Source organism: Eretmochelys imbricata, chromosome 2 (assembly GCF_965152235.1).
Source record: "Eretmochelys imbricata isolate rEreImb1 chromosome 2, rEreImb1.hap1, whole genome shotgun sequence".
NCBI lineage: Eukaryota > Metazoa > Chordata > Testudines > Cheloniidae > Eretmochelys > Eretmochelys imbricata.
In genome coordinates this window covers 234,733,267-234,755,592 of record NC_135573.1, presented here as the reverse complement: position 1 = coordinate 234,755,592, position 22,326 = coordinate 234,733,267, and the positions used below count along the sequence as shown (strand labels likewise).

Sequence of the window (22,326 nt, the reverse complement as noted above, 5' to 3'; positions counted from 1 at the left end):
GGCAGCGCCATTACTTTAGTTTCTATTTTCAGCAAAAGTTTAAGACACTTTTTTTCCTAACTGAAATGCATCTAGGCACTACCAAGAAAGGAAATGGAAAAGATTAATATAATTGACCTCATCTTGCACCCAATAAATCTGACACAAACCTCCCATTGTCTTCAGCGGTATAGGATCATGCCTTTAATGTCAACACTCAAAAAATAGAAGGTTAAAACAAACCATCAAGATATCTGACATTGTTCTTCAGTACTTGTGATGTTATCTGATTAAAATATAACCCCATAGATCACGGTTGCAACCACTGTTATATATTTGCAGCAAATATTGTACAAAGGTTGTCAAGTAAGATGTCTGAGAAAAGGTCATGAGTTGCTGGTTTTGATTATGTTATCTGTATGCATGTATCATTTTTGTATTTAAAGTTATAAGTATTGGCTCTATACCTGGATTTCAAATGTTTGCTCCTGGGGTAACACCCATGAAGTAATCAGCCAAATATGCCATGTAAGATATCTGCAAAGATGTCATAATTTACCAGATATGATAATCTTGTTTATATGTTTCTATCACCTTTTTATTATGCTTTATAGATATGCTATGCTTCTGGGTGACACCCCCAGACAGTTTGGCATCAGCACTGCCTAGCCTGCTTGATGGCCCATTAAGGATCATCAGCTATACAACTGACCCATTGAGAGAAGGCAGATATATCTTATGACTCAGCAAGGCATGCAGGGAAATGCCTAAGGAGAGAACTCTAAGGCTTCCAAGCCATGTGCTGGGCATCTTGTGTTTGAAACAGGAAGCACAGGCCGCATGGCAAAAGACTATAAAAGGCAGCTGCATCGTCTCCATTTTTTTCGATCCTGCTTCTTACTTCTGGAGGAACTTTGCTACACACTGAAGCTCTGAACAATGGACTGAATGACCCATCCAAGCTGTGGATGTACTCCAGAGACTTGACTTAAGCCAGCAGTTTATTCCATCACTGCTACAAGCCTGAGCCAAGAACTTTGCCGTTACTGTATGTAATTGATTCCTTTGACCAATTTTAACTCGCACCTTTCTTTCTTTCTTTTTATAAATAATTTTTAATTTTAGTTTAGTTAATAAGAATTGGCTGTAGCGTGTATTTGGGTAAAATCTGAAACATTAGTTAACCTGGGAGGTAATGTGTCCAATCTTTTGAGATTCGCAGAACCTTTTATTTTATATGATGGAATAAGATATACAGAAATTTTCATCATATTTGATGTGGGTACCTGGATGCAGGCCGGATCACTTTAAGGGAACTATGTTGTTTGGACTTCTGAGTAACCAGTGAGGTAATAAAGAAGCTGTTTTATGCTGGCTTGGTAGATCTAAGTATTGGAATATCCACCAGCTTTTGGGGGTTTGGCTGTCCCATTCTTTGCAGTTCACCCTAAATGAGTGACCACAGCTGGCTCCCCACTAGGATCCCGGTCACAGTGCTGTTCGTCTCAGTTCTTCACCCACACTAGTTTAATATGTTGCAGACTTGTACATGTATTTTGCCTGAATGTCTTTATTTTAGGAAATGAATAAGAGTTTTTTGTTTTTAACATGTAAAAAATTACAAAAAAGCTGCCAAAAGAAATAAGGGCTGGGGAAAGACAGGTCAACGTTTAAGTTTCATTTCCTCCCTAGATATAAATGAATTATGAAAAATAGAAACTCCCCTGAAAGCTGTATTCTTTTTCAGACATCTTTAAAGTATGCAAATGAAGATTGTGTACTACCTGCAAATCTTCATCTCATAGGCCATCACAAGTCTCTGCTCCCTTTCCCACTGCAACCTCCTCCAAAAAAACCAACATATTACTCACACCAAAGCTAAGGGACAGTATGATTTGTGCTTTTGACTTCAGCACTCAGGATCTGAGAGAGAACTTACTGTTTTTTCCCCCTAGGTTAAAAAAGAAATGACTCAAAGCTTGCAGCTGACAAAAAGCCTGCTCCAACAGCATACAGCACTGTTGATCTAATATGTTGTTTTCCTGAGCTGGAACAGCCACATATTCCACATATCAATTAACATGGAAAAACAAGTCTCTACGTAAAAGAATAGATGGACACAAATCAGACGTCAAGAATTATAACATTCAAAAACCAGTCAGAGAACACTTCGATCTCTTTGGTCACTTGATTACAGACCTAAAAGTTGCAATTCTTCAACAAAAAAACTTCAAAAACAGACTCCAACGAGAGACTGCTGAATTGGAATTAATTTGCAAATTGGATACAATTAATTTAGGCTTGAATAAAGACTGGGAGTGGATGGGTCATTACATAAAGTAAAACTATTTTCCCTTGTTTATTCCCCCCCGCACTCCCCACTGTTCCTCAGACGTTCTTGTCAACTGCTGGAAATGGCCCACCTTGATTATCACTAAGGTTTCCCTGCCCCGTCCCCGCTCTCCTGTTGGTAATAGCTCACCTTAAGTGATCAGTCTCATTACAGTGTGTATGGTAACACCCATTGTTTCATGTTCTCTATGTATATAAATCTCTCCACTGTATTTTCCACTGAATGCATCCAACGAAGTGAGCTGTAGCTCACGAAAGCTTATGCTCAAATAAATTTGTTAGTCTCTAAGGTGCCACAAGTACTCCTTTTCTTTATGGAACAACTGTGATTTCTGAATAAAATTTTCAAATTAAGTGTTTTTCTGTTCATTAAATTTTTAAAAATAAAAAGGTCATTGCAAAAAATTTACAAATGTTTCAGCCCTTCATGCAGAACCCCCCAAGAAGTGCTGTAAAGCCTCATCATTAATAAACTTCTGTTAGGGATGCTATTTTGTGGTAGAAGCTGGGATTCTAGCATATCAAAAGCAAATGTTCACTTGGAAAACATCATTTCTACAGAAGTCATCTTATTTTACCATTAAGAGCTGTTTATTATGCCTTTACAGGTCATTTATGGAAGAAAAATGCCCGTGAATATGGTTTCCTAATACCCTATATGTCTAATTTTTTATGTCAAAAAGAAAAGGACACAGGAAGAATGGTGAAAATATTGCCCTTCTCTTGGGGGATTAGGTCCCAAATATTAAAGAACTGTTTATTTTTCAGCTGTATGTATGGGACTGCTCTGCAGTGCTGACCTCTTCTAGCAGTTTAATCAGTGTAGAGTCTTGCGCTGTTAAATAATAGAATACCATTTATTTAAATATTTTGGCTGTTTTCTACATTTTCAAATATATTGATTTCAATTATAGAACACAGTACAAAGTATACAGTGCTACCTTTATATTTATTTTTATTACAAATATTTGCACTATAAAAACAAAAGAAATAGTATTTTTCAATTCACCTAATACAAGTACTGTAGTGCAATCTCTTCATCGTGAAAGATGAACTCACAAATGTAAAATTATGTGCAAACAAATAACTGCTTTCAAAAATAAAACAGTGTAAAACTTTAGAGCATACAAGTCCACTCAGTCCTACTTCTTGTTCAGCCAGTCTTTCAGACAAACAAGTTTGTTTACATTTGCAGGAGATAAAGCTGCCCGCTTCTTGTTTACAATGTCACCTAAAAGCGAGAACAGGGGTTCGCATGGCACTGTTGTAGCCAGCATTGCAAGATATTTACATGCCAGATGTGTTAAAGATTCATATGTCCCTTCATACTTCAACCACCATTCTAGAAGACGTGCATCCATGCTAATGACGGGTTCTGCTTGATAACGATCCAAAGCAGTACAGACTGAAGCATGTTCATTTTCATCATTTGAATCAGATGCCACCAGCAGAAGGTTGATTTTCTTTTTTGGTGGTTGGGGTTCTATAGTTTCCACATTGGAGTGTTGCTCTTTTAAGACTTCTGAAAGCATTCTCCACACCTCGTCCCTCTCAGATTTTGGATGGCACTTCAAATTCTTAAACCTTGGGTTGAATGCAGTAGCTATCTTTAGAAATCTCACATTGGTACCTTCTTTGCATTTTGTGAAATCTGCAGTGAAAGTGTTCTTAAAATGTACAACATGTGCTGGGTCATCATCAGAGACAGCTATAACAAGAAATATATGGCAGAATGTGGGTAAAATAGAGCAGGAGACATACAATTCTCCCCCAACGAGTTCAGTCACATATTTAGTTAACTCACTATTTTTTTAACAAGTGCCATCACCATGGAAGCATATCCTCTGGCATTGTGGCCAAAGCATGAAGGAGCATATGAATGGTTACCATATCTGGTACATAAATACCTTGCAATACCAGCTACAAAAGTGCCCTGCGAATGCCTGTTCTTACTTTCAGGTGACATTGTAAATAAGAAGCAGGCAGCATTATTGCCTGTAAATGTAAACAAACTTGTTTGTCTTAGCTGAACAAGGAGTAGGACTGAGTGCACTTGTAGGCTCTAAAGTTTTAAATTGTTTTGTTTTTGAGTGCAGTTACATAACAAAAAATATAATTTGTATGTTGCACTTTCACAATAAAGAGATTGCACTACAGTACTTGTATAAGGTGAATTGAAAAATACTATTTTTGTTTATCATTTTTACAAATATTTGTAATAAAAATAATAATATAAAGTGACCACTGTACACTTCGTATTCTGTGTTGTAAGTGAAATCAGTATATTTGAAAATGTAGAATAACATCCAAAAATTAATAAATTTCAAATGGTATTCTATTGTTTAACAGTGTGATTAAAACTGTGATTAATCGCAATTAATTTTTTTTAGTTAATTGCGTGAATTAACTGCAATTAATCGACAGCCCTACAAACAACACATAATCCATGGTTTGATTTTCACTATCACTAGATACTAGGAAACTTGATTCTTTGGGATGAGGATAGTGGCGGAGCCACAGAGACAGAGGGTAGAATAGTCTCATCTGCTTGCGAATGGGAGGTGGGGAATAGGAATCCCAGAGTTCTTATGCAGGGGGAAGGGAATATACAGTTTTCATTTTAGTTTAGGGTTTGGAGGCATTGGTTTTACAGTGTTGATTCTGGCATTTTTAATGTTTTTATAGTTTCCATATGCATCTAATGGGAGATGCATGAGAGTGTTTGGAAAGCACTGTGGTTTTACTGGGTTTTGGTGACATTTATTGATATTTTAAGGAAACTTGAGTCCCACGTATAGCTTATCCTAATACAGAATTTAGGTTCAGTGCCAGGAGAATGATGCCACCTGAGGTGCTGAGATACCACTGAGCCCACCTGTTCTGCCAGCATTGGCCCCCTTTTTACCTGTCTTTCTGAGCCAGGGTCTTACGCCTCCTCCAGCACACACACAGGCAGGGCCACACCCAGCTGCAGAACAACACAAACACTCAGATCAGCTCTGGGAAGACTCAGCTTAAGGGACTTGCCCCAGCACTCAGGTGTTCTTCTCCCTTGGAATGCAGACCCAAAGGTATATTATGAAACCCACCTCCTCCCTCAATGTGGAGGAAGGTATGCACAGCCTCTTATCCCCCTCCCCCTCCAATTACAGATTGCACAACCTGGGTTATATTATAAACAAGAAGTAAGTTTATTAACTATAAAAGGCAGATTTTAAGTGGTTAAAGAGATAGCAAACAGAACAAAGTATATTACTAAGCAAATAAAACAAAACACGTAAATTAAGCTTGATTCACTAAAGAAGCAGGTTACAAAATGTAATTTTTCACCCTAAATGTTGAATTAGGCAGGATGCAGAGTTTCTGTAGTTCAGAATTCCCCTGTCTCAGTCTGGACTCACCCTGTCTTTCCCTTCAGGTTAGTTCCTTTGTCCCTTCAGGTTCTTTCAGCAGTCCTTCTTCTTGGGTAGGCAATGGAGGAGAGTCCATTTGCCTTCCTCCCCACCCTTAAATAAGATTTACATAAGATGGGAATCTTTTGTTTCCCAAACTTGACCCCTCCCCCTCTCCTGTTAGTGGAAAGCTACAAGATAATGTTTAGTATCAGGTGACAAGACCACCTGACCTAGTAGTGTCACAGTTATGTCCCAGGATGCCTCCCAGGAGGGAGAGAGATTAGTATCATCACACTCTTGTTGTTTCTTCCTAATGGCCCATCAAATCTGATGGGCTGTCGTCTGGTGGGTGCCTTCCCAATACACACCCAGTTGTAATTGTTACATAGTCCATATTCCTAACTTTAGATACAGAAATGATACATGCATATGAATTGGATAATCACATTCAGTAAATCTTAACCTTTCCAATGATGTCTTACATGAGCCATCTTATATAAAGTACATCTCAGTTATGTCATATCCATATCAGAAGCATATTTTCATAAAGAATATGGAGTGTAATGTCACAGAGAGTACTTACTTTGTTTTGGTATTAACTTTTAGAGTTAAAATATTTTAAAATCTAACATGTAGGATATGCTCCTGGCCTTTCAAAAATTTTTAGGGAAGACCCTTTGATTCCCCCACCTTGTGCTTTGCTTCTGCTTGCCAGAGCTTCCCTATTTGGACTTGACTGGCTACAGGCCTGGGCCTCTTTTGATGCATTTTCTATTGTAAACATGAAACAATTTTTCAATATTCCATATGTAGATTTTATCATAGACAATGAGTTGAAATGATTAGAGGTATGGAACAGCTTCCGTATGAGGGGAGATTAATAAGATTGGGACTTTTCAGGTTGGAAAAGAGACGACTAAGGGGGGGGATATGATAGGGGTCTATAAAATCATGACTGGTGTGGAGAAAGTAAATAGGTAAGTGTTATTTACTCCTTCTCATTACACAAGAACTAGGGGTCACCAAATGAAATTAATAGGCAGCAAGTTCAAAACAAACAAAAGGAAGTATTTCTCCACACAACACATAGTCAACCTATGGAACTGTTGCCAGAGGATGTTGTGAAGGCCAAGACTATAACAGGGTTCAAAAAAGAACTAGACACATTCATGGAAGATAAGTCCATCAATGGCTATTAGCCAGGATGGACAGGGATTGTGTCTCTAGCCTCTGTTTGCCAGAAGCTGGGAGTGGGCGACTGTGGCACCTGGCATTGGTCACTGTCGGAAGACAAGATACTGGGCTAGCTGGACCTTTAGTCTGACCCCCAGTATGGCCGTTCTTAAGTTAGGTTCTTATGAAAGTAGCTGTTGGGCCACATACTGCGGTTGAAAGGGCAGCTAGGCTCCTGGGCAATGGGGAAGGAGAGAAGTGATCTAAATAGTCCAGCAAACTTTAAAGCACATGGGGAGAAAGGGTTAGAAAAAATCATCAATAACTGTATTCAACACAGAAGACAACATTTAAGTCAGGTCAGAGACTGCATTAGTAGACTATTAGCAATTCTCAAATGATGGAAGGAACACAGCTAAACAAAACCATTAGCTTATTAAAAAGCACACCTGCTTGTAGTTTACTGATATCTAACAGCAAGATGGAAATAGGTTTACACTGTCTTATGTATGGCCTGCATCCATTCTGATATGATTACAAATTTTGTAAATATATAAATCATCAAATGTTCCATACTGAGATGGAATTCACAGATTATAAGGCCAGAAGGGCTCATTGTGATCATCTAGTCTGATCTCCTGTATCTAACACAGACCATATGACTTCTCTGAATTTATTCATCATGTTTGAACTATTGTAAGTCTTCTAGAAATAATCCAATCTTGATTTTAAAGTTTCCAGTGATGGAGAATCCACCACAGTCCTTGATCCAGTGGTTAATTATCCTTACTCTTGAAAATGTGCACCTTGAGTCTGAATTTGTCTAGCTTCAGTTCCAGCCACTGGATCTTGTTATATCTTTGTCTGCCCAATTAAGAGTCTTCAGTAATCAAATTTCTGTTCCCTATGGAGGTACTTATAGATTGCGACCAAGACCCCCCATAACCTTTTCTTTGTTAAGCTAAACAGAATGAGCTCCTTGAGGCCATCACTAAAAGGTAAATTTTCCAACCATTTAATCATTCTTGTGACTCTTCTCTGAACCCTCCCCAACTTATCACTATCTTTCTTGAATTGTGATACCAGAATTTGACACAGTATTCCAGTGGTCCAGAGGTAATAAAACTTTCCTATTTCAACTCAATATTCCCTGTTTATACATCCAAGGATTGCATTTGCCCATGCCAGCTGACTTGGGCTCACTGGGCTCAGGCTAAGGGACTGTTTAATTGCCGTGTAGACCTGCGGGCTCAGGCTGCAGCCTGAGCTCTGGGACCCTTCCACTTCACAGAGTACTCAAGCCCAGGATGCAGACCAAGCTCAAACCTCTACACCACAATTAAACAGTCCCTTAACCTGAGCCCGGCGAGCCCAAATCAGCTGGCATGGGCCAGCCACAAGTTTTTAATTGCAATGTAGACATACCCTTAGTCACACCTATTGCACTGGGAGCTCATGTTCAGCCAATCATCCACTATGATCCTCAAGTCCAGAGTCACTGCTTCCCAGGATAGAGTCCTGTAAGTATGGTTTATAGTCTTTGTTTCTAGATGTAAGACTATATTTTGCCATACTGAAATGCATAGTTTGCTTGCATCCAGCTTCCCAACAGATCCAGATCATTCTGTATCCGTGACATGTCCTCTGCAGTATTTATAAGCTTCTCATAATTTGATTTTTTAAAATCACTTCAATGGACAGTACTGATGCTTATTTTTAATCATTTTTTAAAAATTTTTATCACTTTCATTTTTCACAGTTGCAGGATATTATTGCAGGGAGGTCAGACAATTATTTAATGACAGTAGATGTTGAGCTTCAAAAAGTTAAACCTTTATAACCATTAAAACACAAATTGTCATCATCACGTCATAATGTACAAACTAATAAGCTCTCAAGCAGCATTTTCTTATTTTGCCTATCTGTACATTTTGATTACTGAATTACTAAAGGAAATATGTTTTCAGCAGTTTGTGTGTGTATGGTGAAATTGTGTACCAACAAAAATCTAATCCTTCCAAGCCTAATTATGTACCACTCCTCCAATCTTTGTGTCAGCTGCAAACTTTTCAGTCATGATTTTATGTTTTCTTCCAGGTCCTTGATAACAATGTTAAATAGCACAGAGTCCACTAATAACACATTCAATTCCTGATCTACAATTACATTTTGAGATTGTCATTTAGCCAGTTTTTAATCCTTTTAATGTATGCCATGTTGATTTTGTATTGATTTGGGGGATGGGACTATGCTTGTTTTCATAGCAATACTTTATTTCAAATGGAAGAAATCTAAAGATATTCTAAGTATCAGTGGCACAGTTTGAAATTAGAACACTGGGACCACTATTTTCCATGCTAGGTAATTGATTTTATGAAGTGTGGGATACTCTTAAAATGAGAAAAATATATTCCCATTAAAAACACGGGAAATGTTCATTATTTTGCTGTTTAGTTTCATTTTATTAAACATGCTGATATGTAAGCAGCTAATTCATCTATTTAATTACCCTTTGTTTAATGACTTCCCTATGTAACTCTTATTTAAGCCTTGTTTCCTGTGTTACATACGTGTAAATCATCATCTTAGCCCCACTCTGGTTCCCACACCTACTGCCTTGTGCCACTCTGGCCAACTACAACAGCCAGAAAGCTGGCTTCACCAGCTCACCGGGAAATGATCTCAGAGTCAGGTTTGGGCTCTACATCACACTCCTCCCAGCTGCTAATATAGAGGACACAGGGGGGAGGAGAGGAGACAGTGTGTGGTCATAAGTCACCAAGGTCCAGCCATTCACAGCAGCTAGAATGGACCCTAAAGGCCATTGGTAGCTGGGCATAAATTAGAGCAGCCTTTGTGCTGCTATAATTGATGCAAGGGACCACACCAGGCCCAGAATCTGGTGGCCACAAAGGCAGCAAAATGGAAAGGGCTAAGAGGGTAGCATTAAAGTAATACAAATTAATAAAACAAACAAAAATGATTGGGAGAGGAAAAACCTGTTGTATGATTTCTATTACTTTCTCTGTATGATGTTTTTAGACTCAGATTTTCAGAGCACAACATCCAGCATGCTGCGGTTCCAATCCTGACCAGGGCCCCCAGATGCTACTATAATACAAATAATAATAAAATTTCGTTGAAGTGCCTTGCACACTTTTGACCAATATGGAAAAACATAGCAAAATTTAATCCTTTGCTCTTGGCTGAGGCTCCTAAGACATGTGCTAAAGTTGGTGGCTTTTGTGATGAGTATATCTGTCTACCAGGAACCAGACGGAGACTGGCAACTCATTTCACAAGGCCCATTCAACAGCTGTCAGATTACAATAACTTTTGGTCACTACGGACCTGGGCCAATTTCAGACTGCTGACCTTAAAACAAAATATTTCATATCACCTGCATCATTCATTTCCCATAAGATTGTTTAAGAGCAACAAGTTCCCCTCCACAGATAGTAAATAGATGGGTGGGGAGGTTAAATGGGCATGGATTTGCTCATTATTTTCACATAGATTGTGAACTCCTCAAAGAAGAAACTTTTTATATGTATACAGCACCATATAAACCTATTGTGCAATATAAATATGTTTACGTACATTCTGCATACTGCTAGTAATTTTTTATATTCTTCCTACAATAGGGTGAGAGATTTCTTTTACTTCAGACACGGATATTCACTACTAGATCATTTAGTATACACCCACTATTCAATAAGTCTGGATAGACTGCTTATGCGGGCCATATATTTCAAATCCTTTTATCACTATGAGAGCTATTCTGAAACCATAGTTTACTTAGTAGATTTCATTTAGTTTTAGAGCATATTGATGAAGGCTTGACAGTAAGACATAGCTGGGACTAAGTTATAAACTGCATCTTATGATTATGCTAGCATAGGCTGAACTTTAGGTACAGTTTTGAAGTATACGGCATGTTTGACAGTGGAAAAAACAGATGTGTCAGGAAAATTTAGAATAGTTGATCTCCCAATATTTGTTGGGGAAAATATATAGTGAATAAGAATAGCTATGTAGACAGTACAGGGAGAGTACAGAATATAGTGTGGTTGAATAATTCTAACACTTACTTATGTTCTTGATGTTCCCGAATAATGCAGAGTGGACATTTTTTGGAAAACTGATTAATGTTCTATTTAGAAACAATTCTGCTAACATATCACAATTTGTATAATATATACATATCATGATATATGAAAACCTCTGCATTTTTATTACTAGGGACATTCAAATGAAATCAGGACTCCCCCTTAGAAATTCATTTGCTTCTGCTGATCATTCTTTTACTCAAGTCTGGCATCGCAGGTAGTTGTTGATAACAGAAACAGAATGATGACTTAAGATGAGTTATGAGCAACTGGTCAGTTCCTAAGCAACACAGATCATATTTGAATGCAAATAGTCATAGGTAAAAGAAATAATATAAATACAGATAGTATATAAGCAGAACTCTTACAACAATTATCCTTTAAAGTTCTCCATGAGATAGCAGTGGGTCAGCAGAGGCTCATCTACACTCAGAAGTTGTAACAGTTTAACAAAAGATCCGATGCTACACCAGTTTAGGGAAACCAGTGTAACTTTACATGTGGACACTCAGACACTGTAACCCTGGCTTACATCAAATTAACTTCCAACACCACACCTTTATTTAAACCACTGCAACTTGTGTGCAGCCCAGGCCCAAATAGTATTGATATTGTCCACATCACAATGTTGATGTTATGTTTTCCTGCAAATACTCTAAGTGTATCATTTTCCTGCTAAAAGTAAAAACATTATTGCATAGCACTAATAGCGCAACACAGTATAACACTAAATAGGTTTTGGTATACCTTGCGTGAAATGAAAGTGTTAACACTTTGGGTTGGTTTTCTTTAAAAAATGAGTGAATTTAATCCTTATAAAAGGTATTGGACAGCTTTAGAAACTAATTATTTAAGGCTATGGCAACACGCCGAGGCTTTTAGCGACACGGCTATGCCGCTACAGCCATGCCACTAAAAGGCATGCAGTGTAGCTGCTCTTTGTCAGCAGGAGACTGCTATTTTGTCCTGCCAACAAAAAACTTCCCCTCTCCCCGAGTGGCAATGGCTTTGTTGGCAGGAAAGCGCTTCTACTGACAAAGCACTGTTCACACCAGCGCTTTTCATCGGTAAAACTTTTGTCGTTCGGGACAAAAAACCCTGAACAACAAAAGTTTTGCTGACAAAGTGCCAGTGTAGACAAAGTCTAATAGTTATCTATTGCCAGGACAGGTTTAACACAGACAGTAGCAGAGGAAAGCTCCCCAGGCATTGCCTTTATATGTCTCTCTATCTTAGCCTTAGAATTCCAAGTCTGAGGCTATGTATTCATTAGAAATGCTACAGCTGCACTGCTGTAGCACTTCAGTGTAGACACTCACTCCAGCAATGGGAGGGGTTCTCCCATCACTGTAATTAATACACCTGCTTGAAGGGCAGTAACTAAGTCAACAGAAGAATTCTTCATACCCGAGTGACGTAGCTGGATCAGCCTAACTTTTTAATGTATACATAGCCTAAGCATGAGATAATTAAATGTTCAGTTTCTAAATCCATTCAGTTCTTAACCTCTCCCAGTGCCAGCTATGATTGTGTTCATATCACAGGAACTGTCATCTAGGAACCAGACTGAATTTTTCCCCCTAAATAATCAACCAAATTTGAGGTACTTCTGTGAGCTCTGAAATATTGGTGTTAGCCACACCACACTAAATCCTTCTGTATGTTGCACATAAAATTTTTCTCTGAGTATAGTTCAGCTGTTGTCTTATTCCCTTATAAATCAACTATACCACTCCTACACAGGCCTTTGACTTTTAGCCTAATCTTGTTTATATTCTGTTTTCCTTTGCTCTATATTGTTTATTATATCAAGTTTCTCTTCTTAGATACCTTAAACCGTAATGTAAGTGTGTAAGTTTTAATACTCATGAAAGAGATGGCAAACAGGAATGGTCTGAGTTTCAGTGCTGCAACCACCCCACCCTATCCTGAAACATCCCTATTAGCTTATTGCAGTACAGGTTTTGTAATGAGCACATATGGTAAGACTATCACATTTATTGTTACTTGGGACCAAAAGGAAGAATTCAAACTCAGAGCTCCAGAAGTGAAAGGGTTGTCGTGCACTAACATGATGCACCATCAACGCTTTTCAGTAATAAACTCGCACTACCTTTTTCTAAGCCCCAACGATGTACTGCATTAAATGCCAGCAGTTAGCATTTCATCACTTATTTTTGGGCCTCGTTTCTGAAGATAAGAATACAAAGCGTGATTCTAGCATTACTGTGTTAAAAAAATATATGTGCGATAGAGCTAAAAACAGCAGAAAAAATAACCAGAGATGTCCTGAAAAGCTATTAGAGAATAGCAAAGGGAAAGAAAAGAAAACTACATATTACATATGCACACATCACTTTGTAGTGGGATACACCTTTAATATACATGAGAAGCTATTATTTATAATATTTATCATATAACATATACAAACCATTCCTGTTTCAATCAGCTTATAATGTGCTTGGTAACAGTATATCATGTAGCAGGTACTTAAACTTTACCCCTTTGATTGCCAAATACAATCTACAATTAGTAGATATATGGTAATCTCATCTAAGATAGTTCTGCACTTTGACATCCAGATCTATTATTTTTGATGCAAAAAACCTATTAAACCACTAGTCATTAGCTGATACAGAAAGGATAACTTGACCATGTGACCTAAAATAGATTGCCTTAGCAAGGATGGATAAGGTGCAGTAGCATCCAATTTTAGAAGCTTTTTTTTTAAAAAAAAAAAAAAAAAGAAAATTTGCCTCAATCTTCGGCTAATCGTTATCTGTGGCTTCTCAGATACACAAAAACCACTCAAAAATCAAGGGGAGAAAATTACAGAGGACATAAAAATAAAAGTAATTTTGAATATCCCCAGAAGCTTGGGGGGGGGGGGTGTCCCTGAACACAAACATAAAATTTGAGAAAAAGGATGGGAATTCAACAATTGAATATTTTAATTTACACTTATTCAAGAAGGCTTCTGATATTACTATCTTCTACTATTTGGTAAGATGGTGCAATAAACTTGTGAGCTCAAATAGAAAAGCCTCAGCAGAGGCTAATGGAAGTTGCAAGCACATTCAGGGAAGAAATATGCTTTAAAAGGTGATAATAAAACATACAGGCTGGAGGTTAAGGAAAAATACTGTCCCCTATGGCAAGACAAAAAAAATGTTTTGACACTGAACAAGAATATGTGATTACATAGTCAATACAAAAACAATATATACAGAGAGAGCATATTAAAATATTGTAGGACTGTGTGGATAATAAGATATAGGTAATTTAACTCAAGGATTCCAGTTTAAATATATCCCAGATGAAGAGAAGATGAAAGCTGTTACTACACCTGAAGGCTTTTCAATGCCCCATGTGAGATTAATGTTTAGCTAAATTTCCAGTGGAAAGTATTCACAGCACATACCACATACACAACAACACAACTGTAGCACTTGTTAGCAGTTTCAGATAGGATTATTCTTTCACCTTAGAAGTGTTCGCTCTCAAGTCAGGATTGAGGCACACTGCCAGGGTTTTGTGGGGAAGCGTGCACTACTGCACTTTTTCTGTAAAAGAGCCCCTCGGTCTCTTGGGCTTTCAAACAAGAACCGTTCACCCGAATTAGAATTCTCACATGCATGCAAAAAATTTTAAAATCAATGTTAAAATGTTTTAGCTGAACATGAAAATGAGAAAGTATACTCAGAATATAAACTTGCTAAAGACCTTGTGTACTATGCATTTATTAAAACATGACTTTTTAGTGAAGAAAATATTTAAATTGATATAATAAACACCAAGTAAATTTACTTAGAAAACTTTCATAAACTTATTTTGTATTACAGTTTCTATATGTGCCATCATGACATTCACATCAGCAGCACAGATCTGATGTTTCTGCTTTTCGTTCTCTTTCAATGTCTTTAACAGGCCCCTATGGACTGGAGGCAAAGGACTGTAAGAACTCAGCAAGTGAAGCTGACTTAAAGGATTTTGTTTTATTTCTGCAATCCTCAAAGCCCGCAGGATAGCAGGTGCAAACTTGGAATAATGAGCTGTAGATGAAATGATAACTGGACATGTTCTATCCTGTAATCGATCTGCAACTACTTTAGCAATAGCCGTGTGCGTGTCCAAAATATACCCTGTAGTACTGTATACAGAGTGGATAGCAGCAAGACAGTCCTCCTCAGAGCACCACCCAGCCACCAAGTCTTGCTGAAGCTTCTCAAGTAGATCTTTCTGCAACTGAAAGTGACATTGCTTTTCCAGCTCACTAAATAATTGTGTCACCAGCTGTCCATCACCACTAGCAATCAGGTGCAAATGTCGTTCAAGGTTGGAAGATTTCAAAATATCTATTGCTGGTGATGAAGTCTGCATTAATCTTCTTCCCCTTAAATCATAAAGACCTGTTCTTATGAAATCGGTCAAAACATTATTTCCATTGGATGCACAAATACATTTTCTGATAGGGATTCCCATCCTTTTTGCATATAATGCAGCTAATATGTTGCCAAAGTTTCCTGTAGGAATACACACATCTATTGGGCTTCCAAAAGTAATAATATCTTGATTAACAAGGTCAAGGTAGGCAGAGGCATGATAAATAACTTGGGGAAGTAGTCGAGCCCAGTTTATAGAATTTGCTGCACTTAAAGCTGTTCCATATTCTACAGTAAGAAAGCCAGAATAATCAGAATTGGTAAATATTTTTTTTATAGCTGTCTGGCAAAAATCAAAATCAGATTTGACCCCCACTGACCACCCATTTTCTCTTTGGCAGCCAATCATCTGTGATTTCTGAATCTGGCTTACTCCATCCTCAGGAAAGAAAGTGACCACAGCAATCCTTTGTTTGTCAGTATCACTAAGACGACTAAAACCATCTAGGACAGCACTCCCTGTGTCTCCAGAAGTAGCTACTAGGACCAAATAATTGCATCTTTTGGGAACACAGTATGCAAATAGATGAGGCATCAACTGTAACGCCAAATCCTTAAATGAGGCTGTTGGTCCATGAAACAACTCAAGGAGAAACTGGTTGCCTGTCAGATACCTAAGAGGGGCAATTTTAGAACAAGTAAAGTTTTCTCCATAAGCAATCTCAACAATTTCTCCCAGCTTGAAAGCAGGTATATCAGCAGGATGTATAAATCTTTCCAATATAACCTGAGCTCTTTCAACGTAAGTTGCTTCTACTAAGCTTTGCCATTCTCCAGCAGTGAATGTTGGAAGCCCCTTCTCAGGAACAAAGAGTCCACCATCAGATGCCAGGCCCTCAACAACAGCTTCAGTGAAATATTTAACAGAGCCTTTTTGCTCACACATTTCAGACCTTATATGTCTGGTTGAAATAAAAGTTTCTGATTCTGAGTCTTGATATCTCTTAACTGCATCAAGTACTTTATCTGCTACAACCTCTGCTGTAAGTCCACCTTCACAAAGAACACGAATATCATACCATTTTTTATAAAACTGCTTCCTAAACTGAAGTATGTCTCTCATAGAAATTCCAGAATCCTGCCCCACAATACGATCCACTTTCATTAATTCCAGCCTATCTATTATGTCTCTTGTGGGTACATCCAGATACACAACAATCCCATTTTTCTTCACATGCTGCATGCTGGCAGCATGCATTGGATTCGACCCAGAAAGGGAAATTACACTTCCAGATGCTGAAAACTTTAACAGGGCTTTTCCTTCCTCTTCTATAAATTGCCGACTACCAACATCCTGCAATTTTTCTGACACACTCATATTCCAGGTTGTTTCAAGGACATCATCATCCACATCTATGACACGACAGCCGAGTTTGTGACCTACTATTCTCCCAACTGTTGTCTTCCCAGCTCCAGGAGGTCCCATCAGGACAATATTCTGGTCTCCAACAAGAGAGAGAGTTGAGAGCCATGACTTCCACAGTTGTACAAATGCAAGAGTTCTTGGAAAAATCAACTTTAGATGTACACTAAAACCAATGTTCTGGGTTAATTTTAGATGCTGATACCGAACAACATGAAACATCTTCTTTCCACTGCTTTTTCAAGCTAACTTGACAAGTAACTTAAATACTATAAAGAGGAAAAAAAAGTAATTAGTAATTCATAGAAACATACCTAAAAAACCTTGGAGATGTGAAATTAAAAAAATCAGTCCCTTAGAATACAAAGCTAATTATGAGAGTGTCTCTCATAATGCCACAGGGGTAAATATTTATCAGTGAAAAAATACATCCTGACCTTTTACAGAGTACCATCTCACTTTTAGTGACAAATCTTTCAGTTATGCAAGATTTTAGAAAATAATTTCCCCTCATACTACACCTGCATACAAAATTTAGTTTATTTTTTTTTAAATGTTGAAATTTTGCAGGATTTCTAAAGATGTTACCAGACACCCAAAACTCAATTTCTCAGATCTGATGTCTTTTTGTCGCTGTCCCAAAAGGAAGAGGATCTGTAGTACACAACATAGAGGAATGAGTCTCTTTCTGTGTGCCCTATCTCTGTCAGTAGGCTCAGCTAAGGGTTGTACGCTGAACTACTCACAATTAATTGCAAAAATGGTAGGTGTTGGATGCACACTCAATATTAACTTTTGAGGCCGATATCCTCAGGATAAATAAGAATAGTTGGCTGTTAAAACCGCCCTCAAAACCTAATGCTATAATGTTGAAATATATACTAACACGTTTATTATTCCTACTTGTTAGTATATAAATATTCAACAATTGTTTCCTTAATAGCATAGATTTATTTTTAAACACACACAGCCCCTTACAGACAATGAAGGCAGACTAAATGTTTATCTTTACACAACCTAAAAATGTGTTATAAAATATTTGCCCTACATGTACATGTTTGGGGTTTTGTTTTGTTCTTTAAGACAACAAAGTAGGGAATGCTACACAACCCATTTAAACTCAGTAAACTCATGAACCTGCTGTAGGAATTCTGGCTCTAGCTCATCCAATTCCTTTCTAGGTAGACATGATACTGATCAAACAGTATCTCAAGTATTCCTAGGGTGAAATCATATTTGTTTTTACATTTGATGTAGATTGAACAGAATTAAAGAAAGAAAATAGAGTGAAGTGGATGTCACAGAAGTGACTTTACTCTCAGAATAACCTTGGTGTGAGAGATAAATACTGATAAATCAAGCTGTTCTCAATAGCAGCATCCTATTTTGCTTGTTTTGGGAAATCAGTGCGAGTGTCAACATGAATTGCAGAGCAGAAATTCTGTGTGATGTTTAGAGATAGTCAAAATCTTCACACAAGAGGAAATGATAACCACAAAACTGCACAAAAGCCTTACCGAGCCTCTTTCCATTTTATACATAAAAAAACCTGCTGCTCTGTTACTGTTATTTGCTAATGGATATTAGCTAAAAATTATTATTTAAAATAAACAGGGTTGTCACAGTTTCTTTGGGAAATTAATCTATAATGAATCTAAAAAATAATCATTTACATATTGATGGTTATTAATGACTTTTTAAGGTCATTCCTGCCATGCAAGACAGTGGCCATACTGGGTATTTACAATTGCTATATCATTGATTATGTTTGGGATAGCAACATTAAAACTGCCAAGAATATTTTAAAAAGTAACTACAAAATGACCAGTGTTTATTTTCCAGGCCAAAAATTTAACTAACTTAACTCAGGATCACATTTTTAAAAGTTATCCATAACCTGTACACAGTTACAGTAAAAGCCATAAAAACAAAAAATTCTCAAACCTACATAAAACAAAAATAGCAATAGTTTAAAATATTAACTTTTAATTGCTAAAAAACCCACTGTGCTGGCACAGGATAGGTGGGTTCAGCTGTGGTTTTTTGGAAGGTTTTTGCACAGATTTCTTGACTCAAAAGCAAAATTAGACCCCGCTGTTCCTAATAATTAGATTTTAAGGATTTGGTCTGGGTGCCAGTATTCTGCCTACTCGCTTAATAACATTATATTTAAACACTTCTGAAATCTTCTGGCATTCTAGATTATGCAAAGGCACAAAAATTAGTAGTCTGAAAATTAATGATGATACGATGCTTTACTATTACTAACTAATAATATGGGGAAATAGATATAGTAATAAATTCTAGTCCTGAACAAAGACTTCATGAAGACAGTTAAGATGGTAATAACAAATTACAAAATCAGGAAGCAAACATACTAAAATGCTGTACCTGAAAAAATTAAAAAACTCTAACATTTGAAACTCTAGAAATTCAAAAATAAAATTTACACAAACAAGTTTATTTCTGGTCTTATAACCTATCACAAACTGTGAATCAGCCATTTTGAGGCGATAATAAATATTAAAACTACTTTTCACATTTTAAAATAATTAACAATTAAAAAGCAATACACTGCATGCATACAACTCCCCACTGTCCTTCATACACAACAGGCAAAGTTGCATAGCATACACTGCTGTTTTACAGAATGAGATACTCTGATCTACGCCTAGTATTTGTAGACAGGATGAGGTCTGAGTTGGTACCTGTTGTAGGCAGATGACAACACTACAGACTTCCACAGAGAAATAAAATTAAGTGTAGGGGTTTATTTTATTTTATTTAAACCCACTATTCGATACAGAGATGAGCAGATGGAAGAGTTTTAAATATGTTGCAGACAGCTGCTTTGACTTTGTGACATATAGTGAATAGTAGACAGTAGTAAATGTTTGGAGATTCATTGTTGTGGATTAGATATAAAAATGTGTATCAGTTACAATGAGCATGGAAGACAGATAACAACACAAAGAGCCACAGGAATGAGGAGCCTGTAAAATGTATTAGCTCTATAGAATCAAAGAGATCCTTCGTCCTGGTGGCTGTCTCTATCTTGCAGAGTTTATAAGAGCCTAGAGTTCAAATCCTGGGTGGCATTCACTGGCCCTGATGGAGTCAGCTGATTTTATGTACTCACCCAAAGAATACAGCAAAATTCAGCTGGCTCCCAGAGGAAGTCCTCGAGGGTGTAGTGTATCACTCAAAAATTAATCATCCCCATTTTTCAAAAACATGCAAGCCACTAGTCCTCAATGAGAACAAATGAATAAACAACCCAATGTAGAATTCCTAAATACCACATCTGGATGTTTGATTTGAAGTTAATTATTTTAAAAAAGGTTAAGGGATGACTTGATTATAGTCTACAAGAATGTACATGGAGAACAAATATTTGAGAATGATCTCCTCAATCAAAAAAGATATCCAATGGCTAGAAGTGGAAGCTAGACAAATTCAGACAGGAAACAAGGTGTAACTTTTTATCAGTGATAAAATTAGCTAATGGAATTAGCTAATGGAACAATTTACCAAGGGTCACATGCATTCTCCATCATGGGAAATTTTTAAATCAAGATTAGATGTTTTGCTAAAAGATACGTTTGAGGAATTATTTTGAGGAAGTTCTATGGCCTGTGTTATACAGGAGGTCAGACTAAATAATCATAATGGTCCCTTCTGGCCTTGGAATCTATTGATTGTTTTTCCTCATTTTTTTAGTGCGTAACTTGAGATACTGGTACCTGATTTGCAGAAGTGCTGAACACATAACTGCAACTGAATTCAATGGGAATTCTGCTCTGAGCAAACAAAGTGCTATAGAATGCTAAATACTCTGAAAAAAATCAAGACTTAGATGTCTCAAATTGGGCACTCACTGGTGGAAGACACTTTTGACCTTAATCTCTGCTTGCTTCAGTTCTTCATCTGTAAAATGGGCATAATACCACCATCTTACCTAACCATGGAGTTGTGAAGATAAATTTATCAATGTTTGAGAAGACTCAGGCCCAGATCCTTAAAGGTATTTAAGTGCGTAACTCCTACTGATTTCAATGTGAGTTAGGCACCTAAATACCTTAGGTTTCGGACCTCAGATACTAAACTGAAGAGCACCATAACAAAGCCCATGAAAAAATTAAGAAATATGTTCAGAGCAGGCTATGAAGGGTGTGCAGTATATAAGCCATGGGGTCATACACTGAATGGTCAGAATACAACCAAATATTGAATAGCTACCTATTCAATGAGCACCATTCATCCTGTACATTGAATGAGGCTGGAGTCCTGTGGAAAAAACAATACATGATCAAGAAATTAAAGACGATATCACAATGCATACACACAAGAGGGCCGAATTAAGGATGCACAGACAACCTTAATTCTGGCACTTGCTAACTTCTGAATACTTGATGTTGCAACCTTAATTTTCTCTTAACTTAATTTTGTTGTATGTAATTATATATACCACTACAGGTTTATGTGATGTTTTACAGTGACACATAAAAGGATGAGGTCCCTGCGCTGAGGAGCTTTTCATATTCTAAAGAAAGATCCATTACAAAATGTCAATAGATGTGGAAGGGAGCTGTAAAGAAAAAAAGAGGGAATGTAACTCAGAATGGTTTTATCATCTTCCCTGAGAAAAAAGCAGAAAATTGATACAACATAGATTCCAGGCTCCACTTAGGGGTATTTTTGTTTTTCAATATACTACAAGAAACAAACTATGTTTCAGAGGAAAATTAGAGTATATAGACCTAACTTCTTCAACCAGGCCTACCAACATTTTCTCTGTTATTACTATGAAATTGAATTTATAATGAACAATGAGATATTGAGCACTTCATTTTAGGCCTGATGGGGAGAAAAGGCAGCTGCCCCGCAGCAATGGGGACCTCCCCCTCAGGGGGATGGTGGAGATACAGCTGCCCCCTCACTGCAATGGGGACCCCACAAGGGGCGGAGGGATACGGCTGACCGCGCGCGGCTATAGGAACACCTCAAGGGCCGGAGGGATACGGCTGACCCCGCGCGGCCATAGGGACCCCTCAAGGGGCGGAGGGATACGGCTGCCTCATCACTGCAACGCCCTTCGAAGACGGGCAGAACCCCCGTAACTCAGTATAGGTCCTAAAATGAGTCACTGAGAGTCAAACGTACCCGGGAGAGGCCGGGAGGGAGGTTCAGAACCCAGACATTAACCGCACCGCAAGCAGAGCAACGTGAGATTCAACAGCCCATCCTCCCGTGCCAACTTGGAATTTGGTCCCCCTCGGCACCGCACCAACCAGCTCCGGGGTGCGCATGCGCCTCCCAACGCAGGGCAACAACAGCTCGTGAGCAATCATTTCTCAGCATCCGTCCTACGTCAGCGCTCGTGCGCCTGCGCAGCCACCGGGGCACTCCCACCCTGCTCAGCATAGTGCGCTTGCGCAGCATCCATCTTCCCATTCTTAGTGTTGAGTACCGTCCCTAACTTGCTGGCGGGCTCAGAGAGACGGAAATGAGGT

General features: G+C 38.0%; 1 protein-coding gene across 2 annotated transcripts; it reads right to left on the bottom strand.

The window, feature by feature from the left end:
• Positions 1-14,732: 14,732 nt before the first annotated feature.
• THNSL1 (threonine synthase like 1) lies at positions 14,733-22,101 on the bottom strand. Of its 2 annotated transcripts, none has more exons than XM_077808220.1 (3): positions 21,977-22,101; positions 21,053-21,401; positions 14,733-17,082 (listed from the first exon to the last, which is right to left on the bottom strand). In XM_077808220.1, exon 3 carries the CDS (start codon positions 17,033-17,035, stop codon positions 14,816-14,818), a length of 2,220 nt encoding a protein of 739 aa, XP_077664346.1. In that variant the 5' UTR covers positions 17,036-17,082; positions 21,053-21,401; positions 21,977-22,101; the 3' UTR covers positions 14,733-14,815. The 2 variants fall into 2 exon arrangements, with proteins under 2 accessions (XP_077664346.1, XP_077664345.1); XM_077808219.1 differs by having other exon boundaries at positions 21,053-21,100.
• Positions 22,102-22,326: the final 225 nt, after the last annotated feature.

Coding starts and splice junctions, on each gene's coding strand:
- THNSL1 (XM_077808220.1), bottom strand. CDS start 17,035: ATGTTTCATGTTGTTCGGTATCAGCATCTAAAATTAACCCAGAACATT.